At 39.8% G+C, this 14,587-nt stretch overlaps 1 protein-coding gene across 2 annotated transcripts in view; it reads left to right on the forward strand.

Moving 5' to 3' along the window:
• The window catches only part of SMARCAD1 (SWI/SNF-related, matrix-associated actin-dependent regulator of chromatin, subfamily a, containing DEAD/H box 1), a 41,289-nt gene that overhangs the window by 16,463 nt on the left and 10,239 nt on the right, over positions 1 to 14,587 (forward strand). For both annotated transcript variants that reach the window (XM_058192362.1, XM_058192363.1), the window contains 8 exons: positions 7,571 to 7,773; positions 8,429 to 8,519; positions 9,165 to 9,264; positions 11,887 to 11,946; positions 12,118 to 12,193; positions 13,145 to 13,280; positions 13,846 to 13,983; positions 14,423 to 14,518. In XM_058192362.1, coding sequence (XP_058048345.1) covers positions 7,571 to 7,773; positions 8,429 to 8,519; positions 9,165 to 9,264; positions 11,887 to 11,946; positions 12,118 to 12,193; positions 13,145 to 13,280; positions 13,846 to 13,983; positions 14,423 to 14,518 — 900 coding nt within the window. The remainder of the gene's footprint in view (positions 1 to 7,570; positions 7,774 to 8,428; positions 8,520 to 9,164; positions 9,265 to 11,886; positions 11,947 to 12,117; positions 12,194 to 13,144; positions 13,281 to 13,845; positions 13,984 to 14,422; positions 14,519 to 14,587) is intronic.

A 14,587-nucleotide genomic window follows, 5' to 3' on the forward strand; every position in this document is an offset into this window, starting at 1 on the left:
TAGAACAAAATGAGTGCCATTTGTAATAGATAACTCCATCGAGTTAACGTTGAATGTAGTTGATGAGATTCATATCTCAAAAATAGATATGAGTAATTTAAGAACAAAACACAACATGTCAAGCAGCATATGGAATTGGAGGATGTAGGGCAGCGGTGGATTTTATATAATAATAATAATAATAATAATAATAATAATAATAATAATAATAATAATAATAATAATAATAATATTTTAATTTGTATACCACCCTTCTCCCGAAGGACTCAGGGCGGTGAACAGGCAGAATAAAAACAGCAATAAAATACATACTATAAAATATCAATTAAAAAGCTTATTAAATTTAGCCCGAATTTAAATACCTTTAAAATCCAAAAACCTAATTTAAAAATTTAAAACCCTAAAAACAACCAAAAAGTTCTATGCCAGTCCCGCACGGGTAAATAAATAGGTCTTAAGCTCGCAGCGAAAGGTCCGAAGGTCCGGAAGTTGGCAAAGTCCAGAGGGAAGCTCGTTCCATAGGGTAGGAGCCCCCACAGAGAAGGCCCTTCCCCTGGGGGCCGCCAGCCGACATTGCTTGGCTGATGGCACCCTAAGGAGTCCCTCTCTGTGAGAGCGCACGGGTCGGTGGGAGGCAAACGGTGGCAGTAGGCGGTCCCGTAAGTAACCCGGTCCTAAGCCATGGAGCGCTTTAAAGGTGGTAACCAACACCTTGAAGTGCACCCGGAAGACCACAGGCAGCCAGTGCAGTCTGCGCAGGATTGGTGTTATATGGGAGCTCCGACCAGCTCCCTCTATCACCCGCGCAGCTGCATTCTGGACTAGCTGAAGCCTCCGGGTGCTCCTCAAGGGAAGCCCCATGTAGAGAGCATTGCAATAGTCCAGGTGAGAGGTAACAAGAGCATGAGTGACTGTGCATAAGGAATCCCGGTCAAGAAAGGGGCGCAACTGGCCGATCAGGCGAACCTGATAAAAAGCTCTCCTGGAGATGGTCGTCAAGTGTTCTTCAAAAGACAACCATCCATCCAGGAGAACGCCTAAGTTGCGCACCCTCTCCATTGGGGCCAATGACTCGCCCCCAACAGTCAGCCGTGGTTGTAGCTGACTGTACCGGGATGCCGGCATCCACAGCCACTCCATCTTGGAGGGGTTGAGCTTGAGCCTGTTTCTCCCCATCCAGACCCGCATGGCCTCCAGACACCGGGACAGCACTTCAACAGCTTCGTTGGGGTGGCCCGGGGTGGAAAAGTACAGCTGCGTGTCGTCAGCGTACAGTTGATAACTCACCCCAAAGCCACTGATGATCTCGCCCAGCGGCTTCATATAGATGTTGAACAGGAGGGGCGAGAGAATCGACCCCTGCGGCACCCCATACATGAGGCGCCTCATGGTCGATCTCTGCTCCACTGCCAACACCGTCTGCAACCGGTCAGAGAGGTAGGAGGAGAGCCACCGATAAACGGTGCCTCCCATTCCTAAACCCTCCAACCGGCGCAGCAGGATACCATGGTCGATGGTATCAAAAGCCGCTGAGAGATCTAGTAGGACTAGGGCAGAGGAATAACCCCTGTCCCGAGCCCTCCAGAGATCATCAACCAACGCGACCAAAGCTGTCTCCGTGCTGTATCCAGGCCGAAAGCCGGACTGGAACGGGTCTAGATAGACCGTTTCATCCAGGAACTGGGGTAGCTGACATGCCACCACACTCTCTACAACCTTCGCCACAAAGCAGAGGTTGGAGACAGGACGGTAATTACCTAAAATGGCCAGTCCAGGGAAGGCTTCTTGAGGAGGGGTATCACCACCGCCTCTTTCAAGGCGGGAGGGACAACCCCCTCCAACAAAGAAGCATTAATAATTCCCTGGAGCCAGCCCCGTGTCACCTCTTATGTGCCCAGCACCAACCAGGAGGGACACGGGTCCAATAAACATGTAGTGGGATTAAGCCTACCCAGCAACCTGTCCACATCCTCAGGAGTCACAGGAGCAAACTCATCCCAAACAGTCTCAACAAGACGAGGCTCTGACCTCTCATCTGGATCTACCCAATTTTGGTCTAAACTGTCTCGGAGCTGAGCAATTTTATCATGCAGATACTTACTAAAATCCTCGGCTCGGCCCTGCAAGGGGTCATCCCACGCCTCCTGCTGCAGGAGAAAGCGGGTCACCCGAAACAGGGCGGCCGGGCGGTTATCTGCCGATGCAATAAGAGAAACGTATGTATGCTTAGCCTCCCTCAATGCCACCAGGTAGGTCTGAATAAATGACCTAACCAGTGTTCGGTCAGCTTCGGAATGGCTAGACCGCCAGACACTCTCTAGGCGTCTTTTCCAGCGTTTCATCTCCCTCAGCTCCTCAGTAAACCAAGGAGCTGGTTGAGACCTACGCCGGGTCAGAGGCCGCAAAGGCACGACACGGTCCAGAGCCCCAGCCGTGGCCTGTTTCCAGGCCGCGACTAGTTCTTCGGCCGTGCCGCAGACCAGTTCCTCAGGAAATGGCCCAAGCTCCGTCAGGAACCTCTCCGGGTCCATCAGGCACCTGGGACGGAACCAACGCATTGGTCCCGTCTCCCTGCGGTGTTGGGTAGCGGTCCGAAAGTCCAGACGAAGGAGAGAATGATCCAACCATGACAAAGGTTCAACGACTATATCACCCAGTTCCAGATCATTCATCCACTGACCCGAGATAAAAATCAGATCTAGTGTGCATCCCCCGATGTGAGTAGGGCCGTCCACTACTTGAGTCAGGTCCATGGCTGTCATGGAGGCCATGAACTTTCGAGCCGCCAAAGATGCCGCGCCGGTTGATGGCAGGTTGAAATCCCCCATGACCATGGTATGTATAGTCTTACCACCGGTTCACCGCACGCACTCTTGCTTCGCATGCGCACGCACCTTCCGCATATGCGCTTTGCTCTATTTAGCCATGTTTTTGGGACCAGGCGCATGTGCGGAAGGATCACGCACGAGCAACTTCTGCATGTGCGCCTGGCCTCAAAAATGTGGCTAAATAGAATGGCATTATGCTGGGGCGGGTGGGCAGGCCCACCTGTAGTTGCTGCTACTGGTTGGCCCAAACCGACTGAATGCCACCTCTGATGTAGGGGTAATTAGAGATGTTTGGAGAGGTGAGGTGAATGGTGTTGCCGAAAAGTAGATTGCTGTTTTTCCTACCTCATATTTTAATACCTTTTATAGTATATCATATTCGTATCTTGCACTTAGCAAAGCATTTCTTATCTTGAAAAGCAATGCCATGATGAGTACGTATGTCCATTACAGTAGAATAACAGATGCAGAGTTGGAAGGGACCTTGGAGGTCTTCTCGTCCAACTCCCTGCTCAGGCAGGAAATCCTATACCATTTCAGACAAATGGTTACCCAAGCTCTTCTTAAAAATCTTCAGTGTTGAACCACCCACAGCTTATGGAGATAAATCATTCCACTGATTAATTGTTCTAACTGTCAGGAAATTTCTCCTTAGTTCTAGATTGGTTCTTTCCTTGATTAGTTTCCATCCATTGCTTCTTGTTTTGCCTTCTGGTTCTTTGGAGAAGAAGTTGACCCCCCTCTTCTTTGTGGCAGCCCCTTAGATATTGGAAACACTGCTATCATGTCACCCTTAGCTCTTATTTTCATTAAACTAGACATATCCAACTCCTACAACCATTCTTCATATCTTTTAGCCTCCAGTCCCCTAATTCTGTTCCTCTGTTAATGCAGCCACAAGGACTGTATTGGCTTTTATAGCCTTTGATATTGTTTTAGTTAATATAATTTAAAACAATATTTAACAAAATATTTCATAATAAAATAAACATTTCCTTAAAAAATAATAGGTTACTTAATATATCTTGTTAAAAAGTCAACAGAACCAGAAATGAAAAAGCAACTTGAAATAATTTTTAAGGGGCTGATTGAGTGCTTGAATCAAAGTAGGCTATTTACAAGTCTATTAGAAGGTTATTCATCAGTTGATGCACAGTTGATTGAAGAAATTGGATTTAAAAATTTCCCTGGCCCAACCCACAAAAATGGCTACTTAGGTATACCTAAAGCACCGGTGTCAAACTCGAACACATCACAAGACATGACTTTTTTGCCTTTGCAGAGCTGAGGTGAGTGTGGCCTACACATTAACCCGTCCCGCTCTCAGGCCGCCAGTTTGACAGGCCTGATCTAAAGGGATAAATATATCTGATCCTTTAGGTAACTGGAACACAATCTTTGGATACATAAATGCTCAATTTCCAATTTAGGGCTCAACTGTCCAATCAGTTGATTGTCTATATTGTTAAATAGCACTAGATAAAATCTCAGAAACTGACTTTGTTGTATCTTCAGGTGCTTGTATATAGAAACTTTTATTTACCAAACAGCTGAATACCCATGCTCCGCTATGAAACTATGTGATCGGACTTGATAAATTGACACTTACAGCTTGAAAATTAATGAGTAGCTACGATCGGCCTCTCCTCTCCCCTTCTCTCCCTCAGTCTTGCCCCAAGAAACTTCTCCTATCCTATCCCCTTTTCTCCCTCAGCTTTGCCCCACAAAATCCTCCCCTATCCTATTCCCTTCTCTCCCTCAGCCTTGCCCCACAGAAGCCTCCCCTATCCTATCCCCTTCTCTCCCTCAGCCTTGCCCCACAGAAGCCTCCCCTATCCTATCCCCTTCTCTCCCTCAGCCTTGCCCCACAGAAGCCTCCTCTATCCTATCCCCTTCTCTCCCTCAGCCTTGCCCCACAGAAGCCTCCTCTATCCTATCCCCTTCTCTCCTCAGCCTTGCCCCACAGAAGCCTCCCCTATCCTATCCCCTTCTCTCCTCAGCCTTGCCCCACAGAAGCCTCCCCTATCCTATCCCCTTCTCTCCCTCAGTTTTGCCCCACAGAAGCCTCCCCTATCCTATCCCCTTCTCTCCCTCAGCCTTGCCCCACTGAAGCCTCCCCTATCCTATCCCCTTCTCTCCCTCAGTTTTGCCCCACAGAAGCCTCCCCTATCCTATCCCCTTCTCTCCCTCAGCCTTGCCCCACAGAAGCCTCCCCTATCCTATCCCCTTCTCTCCCTCAGCCTTGCCCCACAGAAGCCTCCCCTATCCTATCCCCTTCTCTCCCTCAGCCTTGCCCCACAGAAGCCTCCCCTATCCTATCCCCTTCTCTCCCTCAGTTTTGCCCCACAGAAGCCTCCCCTACCCTATTCCCTTCTCTCCCTCAGCTTTGCCTCACAGAAGCCTATATATATTATCACTTTCATTGTAGTCAGTGGAAGGTTGGAGTTCATAATTTTGACATGGGTTGTGTGTATACTTAAGTAATAGAATTTGTTTAATCTGACTTAAATTTGTACAAGATGAATGTTTCAATAATTCATAAGATTTATTTTGGAGAGTGGCTAAAGTTGTTCCTTATTTTTACCCAAGACTTGGAAACAGATGGAGATAATGCAACATGGAACAAACTGGGTGGTTTTTTTAACAGATGGTTTCACTTAAGGTGTAATATTTAAAAATTACAAGTCTTCACAACATAAATCTGGCTTTCAGGCATTTAAAATAATTATTGAAAATGTTAATTAACCTATTAAACTATCTTTACAGGTAAAATAAATTCACTTTTAGAGGTTCAATCCTACTTAAATTCAAGCATATTTCATAACAGTTTAAGAGAGTTCATAAGAATTGCCAAATAAAAGCCACAACTTTCTAAGGAAGAGCTGAAATGCACTTCAGAATAGGTTACTTAATGTGGCTCAGGCTGTAAGAAGCCTGTTATTAAAACACAGCTGCCTGCAGTTACTGCAGGTTCTAGTCCCACCAGGTCCAAGGTTGACTCAGCCTTCCATCCTTTATAAGGTAGGTAAAATGAGGACCCAGATTGTTGGGGGGGCAATAAGTTGACTTTGTAAAATATACAAATAGAATGAGACTATTGCCTTACACACTGTAAGCCGCCCTGAGTCTTCGGAGAAGGGAGGGATATAAATGTAAATAAATAAATAAATAAATAAAAAATATTGTTGGTATAAATTAAATAATTAATATTTTACAAGATTAAATCGTGTAAATCCCATTATTCTGTTATTTTGCCACAACAGTCCATAAAATAAGGTGCTTTGCTATAATTCATTAGCTTTGGCTAAGAGCTAAATAAGTTTTGGCATTCCCATTGTTGCTATGGCTCTTGTTCCCCATCATAACATTACAGTTGAATTAGAATTAATATTAATTGATTTTAATTTTTTTAAAAAGCTTCAAGATTAGTAGAAAGTATGTGTGTGCTTCCCTAAACTTTCCATAGGACCTTACAAGCTTTCTGTTCTATCTGATTTTTATCAAACGTTCAAATGTTTTAATTTTAAAAAATAGGAAACAGGCATGCTGGAAACTAATAACCTGTAGCATCAGATTTATTTCCAACCATGGTGTTGGAAACAGATGGACTTTTTATAAATTTTTGATGTTTCTGTAAGATGCATTTAACTTATGTTCTTATTATGAATCTGTACAATACCAAGATAAAAATAAAAGGACGCCTATTTAGCCTGCACACTATGAAGGAGATTATCTTCTTTAGAAGCAGAGAACATATGTATTTTTTTTTTACTAGATTAGGAAAATAAATCTTACTTTGCATTCTGTTGCATATAACAAGTTATTTCCCTGTTTAAACAAGCACGGAGAGTATTTCTTAGTGCTGGAGGCAATCATAAAATTGCAGATAGATTTTTGACAGGTATTGTCCAGGTTGATTATCTTGGCTTTAAAAGGACATTCCATCTTTTCCAGGTGGGTGGTGAAAAACTTTAGCTTTGAAAACTTTAAAGCAGACTTTAGCTGTTCTTTCTCTTTTAGAAATAATGGTTTGTGTATAGCAACCTTCTGCCAAAGAAATTTATCACTGCGAGCCAAGGACATAGCCTCAGCATTTTCTAAATAAGTCCTATGAATGCTTTGCAGTGCTTTATTTTTGATTTTTTTAATCATTTTGTTAGCTTTGCTTTGGACCAGCCTAATAAATAAAAGCACATCAAAGAAATTAAGTATATAGATTCTAACAAATTTTCAGCTCCATATTAATAGTGCCCTCTTTTGTTGAAATATGATTTTACAGTTTTTATACTTTGTGATAATCAAATGTCAAATGTTAAACTGCTAAAGCATTTTGAAAAATCCTGTTTTGGGTTCATGTGTTTGTGAATTCATTCTAAAAATCCTGAAGAATATTAATTACTTAATATGTGTTACTAGGGGCAGGCCAGAAAACTGTGACCATATGCTACTCCAATATTTAATGAATAAGAAGACAATAATATATGAAATTATTATATTTATTAAGTTAATTTTTTGTCCAGTTACCTTGGTTTTTGAACTTTTTTCCCCTTTTTGTAGTTTGTATTTTAATGTTTTGAATAAAAATGAAAATTTATTGAGAAAAAAATAAGTTAGAATAACCAAAAAGTCTGAGGAATAAAACTGAAGGATTCTCTATGTTCAATTTATTTTGATTTTGTATTTAAACCTAGCAACTTTCCTCCCCACCCACTCTTCTCTCTCTCTCTCTCTCTCTCTGGCAGTTCACAAAAATGTGTAAGACCAATGGTTTGTCGGAAGATATTATTTGGAATTGCAAAACACTACTAAGAGAAAGAGATGTTGTGCTAAGACTTATGAACAAATGTGAAGAGATCTCAAATAAACTGACCAAACAAGTAACAAAAATAACTGGAGAAGGAGATGGTGGATGGAACATTGCCCAACCATCCATCCTAAATCCAAGGTTAGCAAGTTTGCTTATTAATAAATGCATAAACAACATAATCAGAAAAGTAACACTATGATATACTTTAGTGGTTGAGATGCTAGATTAAGAGCAGAAAAACTCACATTCTAGTACAGCGGTCCCCAACCTTTCTGTCTTCGTGGATTGGCAGCGGTGGAGGAGGTGCTGGTTTCAGGCGTGTGCCCACCACTTGCACAAATAGAGCTTTGTGTGGAGGAGGTGCTGGTTTCAGGCGTGTGCCCACCACTTGCACAAATAGAGCTTTGTGTGCTTGTGCGCTCACTTACTTGCACAGACTGTTTACAGACAATTGCAGCCATGTTTAAATGTCTTCCATAATTTAATTTCCATTAAAATTAAAAGGACTAATTTGTGAGCTTTGTACATCGAGACTTGTTATAATTATTGTAAATGCTTTGAAGCATTTAACATATTTACATGTTCTAATTAATCCCAAAACTGTAATATAATTAGTATTATTTCCCATATAATAGTGGGAGAGTTGAGGACCGCATAATTGTAACATGAAGGCAAGTTTTGATTAAGGAACTTGTGTCTTTTAGCTACTATGCTACATGTTTGGAAAATTGTGTAGGTCAGGGGATTTGAACTCACACAATAGTAACTTCTACTTTCCCTTTTCTATTGTCAGCATGGAACTTAAGCCATATCAGAAGATTGGTTTAAATTGGCTAGCACTTTTGCATAAGCACTCACTGAATGGTATTTTAGCTGATGAAATGGTAAGTTGAAAACACTAGTTTTTATTTGCATTGAAATAATTTATAACACATGTAGCTGACCCAAAGTCACCAGTGAATTTCCATGTATGAGAAAGGACTTAAACATGGGTCTTTTCCAGCCTTAATCTAACCATTGCCTTAACCATTGCCTCACATTAGCTAATACCACCTTATCCTTCTATGAAAGAGAGAAAGTGACACATCTGAATGCGTTAACATGAAAACCTGGGACTAAATCATACTGTAAGTGTGTTGACTGGGGCATTCCAGATGAGTTTTGGAAAAATGGAATTTGGCTGTCTTGCAACTTCAGAAAGGTGCTACTAATAGAATCAGTTTTGAGACTGCAAAATATCAAAAGCTAAAAAAACCCTTGAGACTGAGTTTTATGGACAAAGAAGCAGCAGTCGCTAAGAAGGACCTGGCTCTTTCTTTTAAGTCTAGACTTATTGCATGAATGAAGAATGAAGGTTTAGCGGTTGTACTGTGTAGATTAGATACATTACAAATGATTTAAAGGAGAAAATATTATGTGTGACATTTTAAAAAGTGTATCATTTACTTCTCAATATGTTTCTATATTTCAGATTTAACAATAGCACTGTGCTATAAAAATAATTCTATTTTAAATTACTTTTTACTTAGGGTTTAGGAAAAACCATTCAAGCAATTGCTTTTCTGGCATATCTTTATGAAGTGGGTGATGTAGGTCCACATTTGATCGTTGTGCCAGCATCAACATTAGGTAGGTAAAATCTTGGATCTTTGTGTGGGAAAAACACCAAGGGAATTTAAATATTATTATTTTTTCTTACAAATTTTGAAAAATTGGATTTATTACAGCTAAGAAAAAGCCTCACAGAGTTAAAAGTGCGATACAACAGATTTCAGAGTAGGTAATTGAACATTCAACATCTGCTTTCAATTGTGTTTAAATCTAGGAATATTATCAGCCGTATAGAACAGACCAGCCTAAGAATCAAATGCTATATGTTGTATGCGTAAAAACTACCTTTATTAGATAGATATTGTAAAACATCTACAAACAGACATTTGTTAAGTGAGTTTGCAAGTCAGAATGTACTTCCCTTACCTAGGAAAAGGCCTATCCGAAACATTTTTCTTCATATTTCTTGGAATGGAATTCAGTTGTACTTGTCCAATCATTGACTTGGTAACATATCTTTCAAGGTCCTTCAACGCCATTCTTTATGCCCTCTACAGGATAGAAATCTAGCGTACTCTTAGAGCCCCTGCATATTTAAAGCTGCCTGGTATAAATTACAGCATCATGTGATAATAAAAACGACGCTATAGAGCACTGCACACCAGAACAACTAGACACAAGAACAGTTTTTTCCCGAAGGCCATCACTCTGCTAAACAAATAATTCCCTCAACACTGTCAGACTATTTACTGAATCTGCACTACTATTAATCGTTTCATAGTTCCCATCACCAATCTCTTTCCACTTATGACTGTATGACTCTAACTAGTTGCTGGCAATCCTTATGATTTATATTGATATATTGATCATCAATTGTGTTGTAAATGTTGTACCTTGATGAACGTATCTTTTCTTTTATGTACACTGAGAGCATATGCACCAAGACAAATTCCTTGTGTGTCCAATCACACCTGGCCAATAAAAAATTCTATTCTATTCTATGTGATAATCCTAGAAGTCACTGAAGTACAGGCAGTCCTTGACTAATGACCACAATTGAGCCCAAAATTTCTGTTGTTAAGTGAGACATTTGTTAAGTGAGTTTTGCCCCATTTTACAACCTTTCTTGCCATAGTTATTAAGTGAATCACTGCCATTGATAAGTTAGTAACCCCGTTGTTAAGTGAATCTGGCTTCCCCCGTTGACTTTGCTGGTCAGGTCACGAAAGGTGATAACATGACCTTGGGACACAGCGGTCCTAAATACAAACCAGTTGCCAAGCATCTGAATTTTGATGACATGATCATGCAGATGCTGCAAATGTCATAACTGAAAAAACATCATAAGTCGCTTGTTTTAGTGCGGTTGTAACTTTTGAACCGTCTTAAATTTACAATTTAACTGTTGTAAATTGTAAATTGAGGGCTACCTGTATTCCTCAAAAGTACTGAAACAGGCATTTCCCAGAAACTAGCTAAGAAAGAAGGCCAAAGGCATTGCAAATTTCTAAAAGTGGAAAAACTACAAGATGGCTTTGGAACATCTAAATCAGGGGTGTCGGCCCATGAGGTGCTTAGATCTGGCCTGCAGTGCCTCTCTCTTCCCTGGAAACAGTGAAGGACCAGCCCGCAGTGCCTCTCTCAATGAAAATAGAGCTTGGGAGGGCCACATGCGCCCCCCCCTCCAGTTCTGTTTTTGCTGGCAGAGGTGCTGCAGGAGACCATCACAGCCGAAAACGGGGCCTGGAGTGATGGCGAGCTGGCCAGAGCACCTTGGCCGCATCCATCCCAGCCACGGCCCCCAGCCCCCCTGATGGGGCCCTCAATGAAATAGAGTTTGACACCCCTGATCTAGGTTCATTCCTATGCTCATTTATCTTTGAGCCAATATACTGCCTCAGGCAGTCCTTGCTTTTACTGCCACAGATACAAGTGTGTGGAGCTGCCCTACTACTTACTTTCGGATAGTTGCAGTCAGGCCTCACACACCTCAGCCCATCTCTTCTGCAGCCGGCAAGGCTTTTCTGAAGGCCTCTGTAGCCGATAACAGAGGTCCAGATCAATCTGGAGTTCTGTTATCGGCTACAGTGGCCTTCAGGAAAGCCTTGCCGGACAAAGAAGTTCCTGAAGGCCCCTGATAGTGAAAAAGAGGCCAGGGGCGATGTGCACAAGTGAGGTGAGTCAGTAGACAGCATCCCCCCTGAAAATAAGATCCGTTTTCAGGGAAACACGAGTATGTAAAGAATTTTAAGACTGCAGTGCAAACAACTGCCCACCCTCACCCCAGTTTCACTATGTTTAAAACTTTGTATACATTGAACCTTTCCTCCAAAGCAAGGGTCTCCAACCTTGGTCCCTTTAAGACTTGTGGACTTCAACTCCCAGAGTCTCTCAGCCAGCAAAGCTGGCTGAGGAACTCTGGGAGTTGAAATTCACAAGTCCTAAAAGGGACCAAGGTTGGAGACCCCTGCTCCAAAGAGTGTAGGGCTCTTTCTACTAATAGTGCAATCCTACATACATTCATTCATCTGATGATTGATGAAGGATCCCAAATGGCTTTTGTTAGTGGGGAGAATCCCAGCACAGCCAGTCACAGCTGTATTGTACTTTAGGGTGAGCAAGTTAGGACTAATGTTCACCTGTGGGTAGATTAATAAAATGCTTCTTTAACAATTTCATGTATTTTTTTTTTAACAATAGATAACTGGATAAGGGAAGTTAACCTGTGGTGTCCAGAACTCCAGATTTTATTTTATTACGGTAAGAAATTGTGTTTCAAGGTAACATCATCTATAGCCAAAATATAGTTATCTGTTTTTATGGTATAATGTAGCAAACTGAACTTGTGAATTGCAATCAAATTCCTAAGAATGATTTAATAAATTACTTGGAATTATTGAAAAGTCTAACTCACTTTGCATTTTTGCCTAGGATCTCAAGAAGACAGGAGGCATCTCAGAATGGATATCCATAATAATGTAACAGATTTCAATGTGATCGTGACAACGTAAGTAGAAATCCATTAAAAAATGTAGTTCTAATCTAACAAAATAATTCTTTTCAAGCATTTCACTTGAGCATCACATTTTAATTTAGTATAATTTCAAAGAGATGTACAACACATACAGTAATATTTCAGACATTTTGTAAAATCCAGAGTTGATTTGCACAAATAAAAATATATTAATGCTCAGTAGTTAGACTGAGGAGAATACGTTTTTTCTTTTCTCCCGTTAGTATTATTACTCGTTGCGTGCAGAAAGAAAATATGTTTGGGACAGTAACTACAGTGGAAGAAAACATTGCTTTTGTAATAGGCAGTGAATAAATCTATTACAAGAACTTTGTGTGGCCTTTCTACTGTGTCAGCATATTTGGAGCAAATAATTATTCCCAACTTTCTCCCCAAAAAAGATATGTGTAGAAAAAAAGATCTATATAATTCAGTCAGCTATAAGTCATAATAATGGATTATTTGTAGGGCTGAATATTATCAGAAGAGGATTTTTTTATTGGAATTTTTTATTTTAATAAATCATGTTATTCCCGTTGATTGTGGGGAGATATAAATGATTATATTCTTGTAAACACACCAAATGTAATAGATGTGGCATAATCCAAGATGCATTACTGGTTATACTTTCCCAGTAAAAGATTATCTTTAGAGATTTTCTGTATGTTGAATATACTACAAGTAATCTTATTTGTGATTCAAGTGGGACTAGCAATTCAGTCCTTAAGCAAAGTGTTCACTAAGTGAAAAATCACATGACCATGGCTTTGCTTATGATTTTACATAAAATAATGCATACTAACTGACTTTTAAACAAGAAACATGCATTATTATACTATCAGAACTGACTTAATGAATGCTAGATATATATATTTTTATGTGTGTGTATAAAAATTTATGCATGTTTGTAAAGCAACATATGCTCATAATTTGTTTTATCGATAGGTATAACTGTGCAATTAGTAGTCCAGAAGATCGTAACCTGTTTCGCAAGATGAAACTTAATTATGCAATTTTTGATGAAGGTCATATGCTAAAAAATATGGGCTCTGTACGCTATCAACATCTGATGACAATTAATGTAAGGCATTGATTGATTCTTTACTCTTGGTTCTTTTTGTCAGTTATAATTTACGTGTTCAAGGATTACTAAATGCTAAATCATAAATAAAATATTTTAATACAATCTGTTTCTCATTTTGCAACATTAAATTGCAGTGCTGTAAAGAGTTATCTAACTGAATTCTGTAGATATACAGTAAGCCTTAGGTCTAAATATAGAAGCTATATAAAGCCATAGGTGTCACAGAGCTACAAATTACGAGTGAGGTGGCTTTAATTTTTTAAATAAACACGCATGCATACTGTTGTGATTTATTGCATAGCCAACCATGGTAGCTATTATCTGTCAGGTGACAAAAACGGTTGAGATTTTCACTGTATTGTTTCATTCGGTGACATTTTAGGCTGTTGTTTGTAACTTCCTGATCATTTTAAATATTGTAGGCCATTTTTAAAATGTGTAACTATGACAATATTACACTTTTCAACAGTGAGATGAACCTCATAATACAATGTTTTGGCAAAATGTTGGTGATTTAATGTTTCATCTTCTAATGTCTGCTTATTTATTTTTATCAAAACAGGCAAAAAATCGTTTGCTGCTAACTGGGACTCCTGTTCAAAATAATCTTTTAGAACTTATGTCCCTATTGAATTTTGTAATGCCGCACATGTTCAGTAGTAGCACCAGTGAAATTCGGAGGATATTTTCTTCTAAAGCAGTAAGCATATTTTGTATGTGTTTTTATTGTTTTGAAATGGAGATAAAAATTATATGATTATTGTTAATTTTGCATTGTAAGTTCAGTGATAATTTTAAAAAATAGTTCAAAAAAATCATCATGCAATCTACAAATTAGCAACTGTAGATACTATTCTGTACAATAGTAAACATTTTAGTAATTGTAATAACCACAATGTAGCTGGACATGGACATACTGTGATTTGACAGTGGTTTGTTTAATAAAAATGACTGGGTTCAAACGTTGTATTAAACTAAAACAGGACACATTATTGCTTAGCAGGGAATTTGAACCAAGCTATTTTGAATCAAGATATTCATGTTAACGACAAATACATATGATTTCTGTTCATGTTAAAATACCTTTCTTTCATTGACGGTATGAAGTGGTCTTTATGTTTTTGATTTTTTTTTATTAGAAAGCATCTGAGGAGCACAGCATTTATGAAAAGGAGAGAATTACACATGCAAAGCAGATAATAAAACCATTCATCTTGAGAAGAATAAAAGAAGAGGTATGCCTTTATTCTATGGTGACAAATAAATATTTGATATCAGGTTACCATAAATAATTGTGGAACTTC

Source organism: Ahaetulla prasina, chromosome 8 (assembly GCF_028640845.1).
Source record: "Ahaetulla prasina isolate Xishuangbanna chromosome 8, ASM2864084v1, whole genome shotgun sequence".
Classification (NCBI taxonomy): domain Eukaryota; kingdom Metazoa; phylum Chordata; class Lepidosauria; order Squamata; family Colubridae; genus Ahaetulla; species Ahaetulla prasina.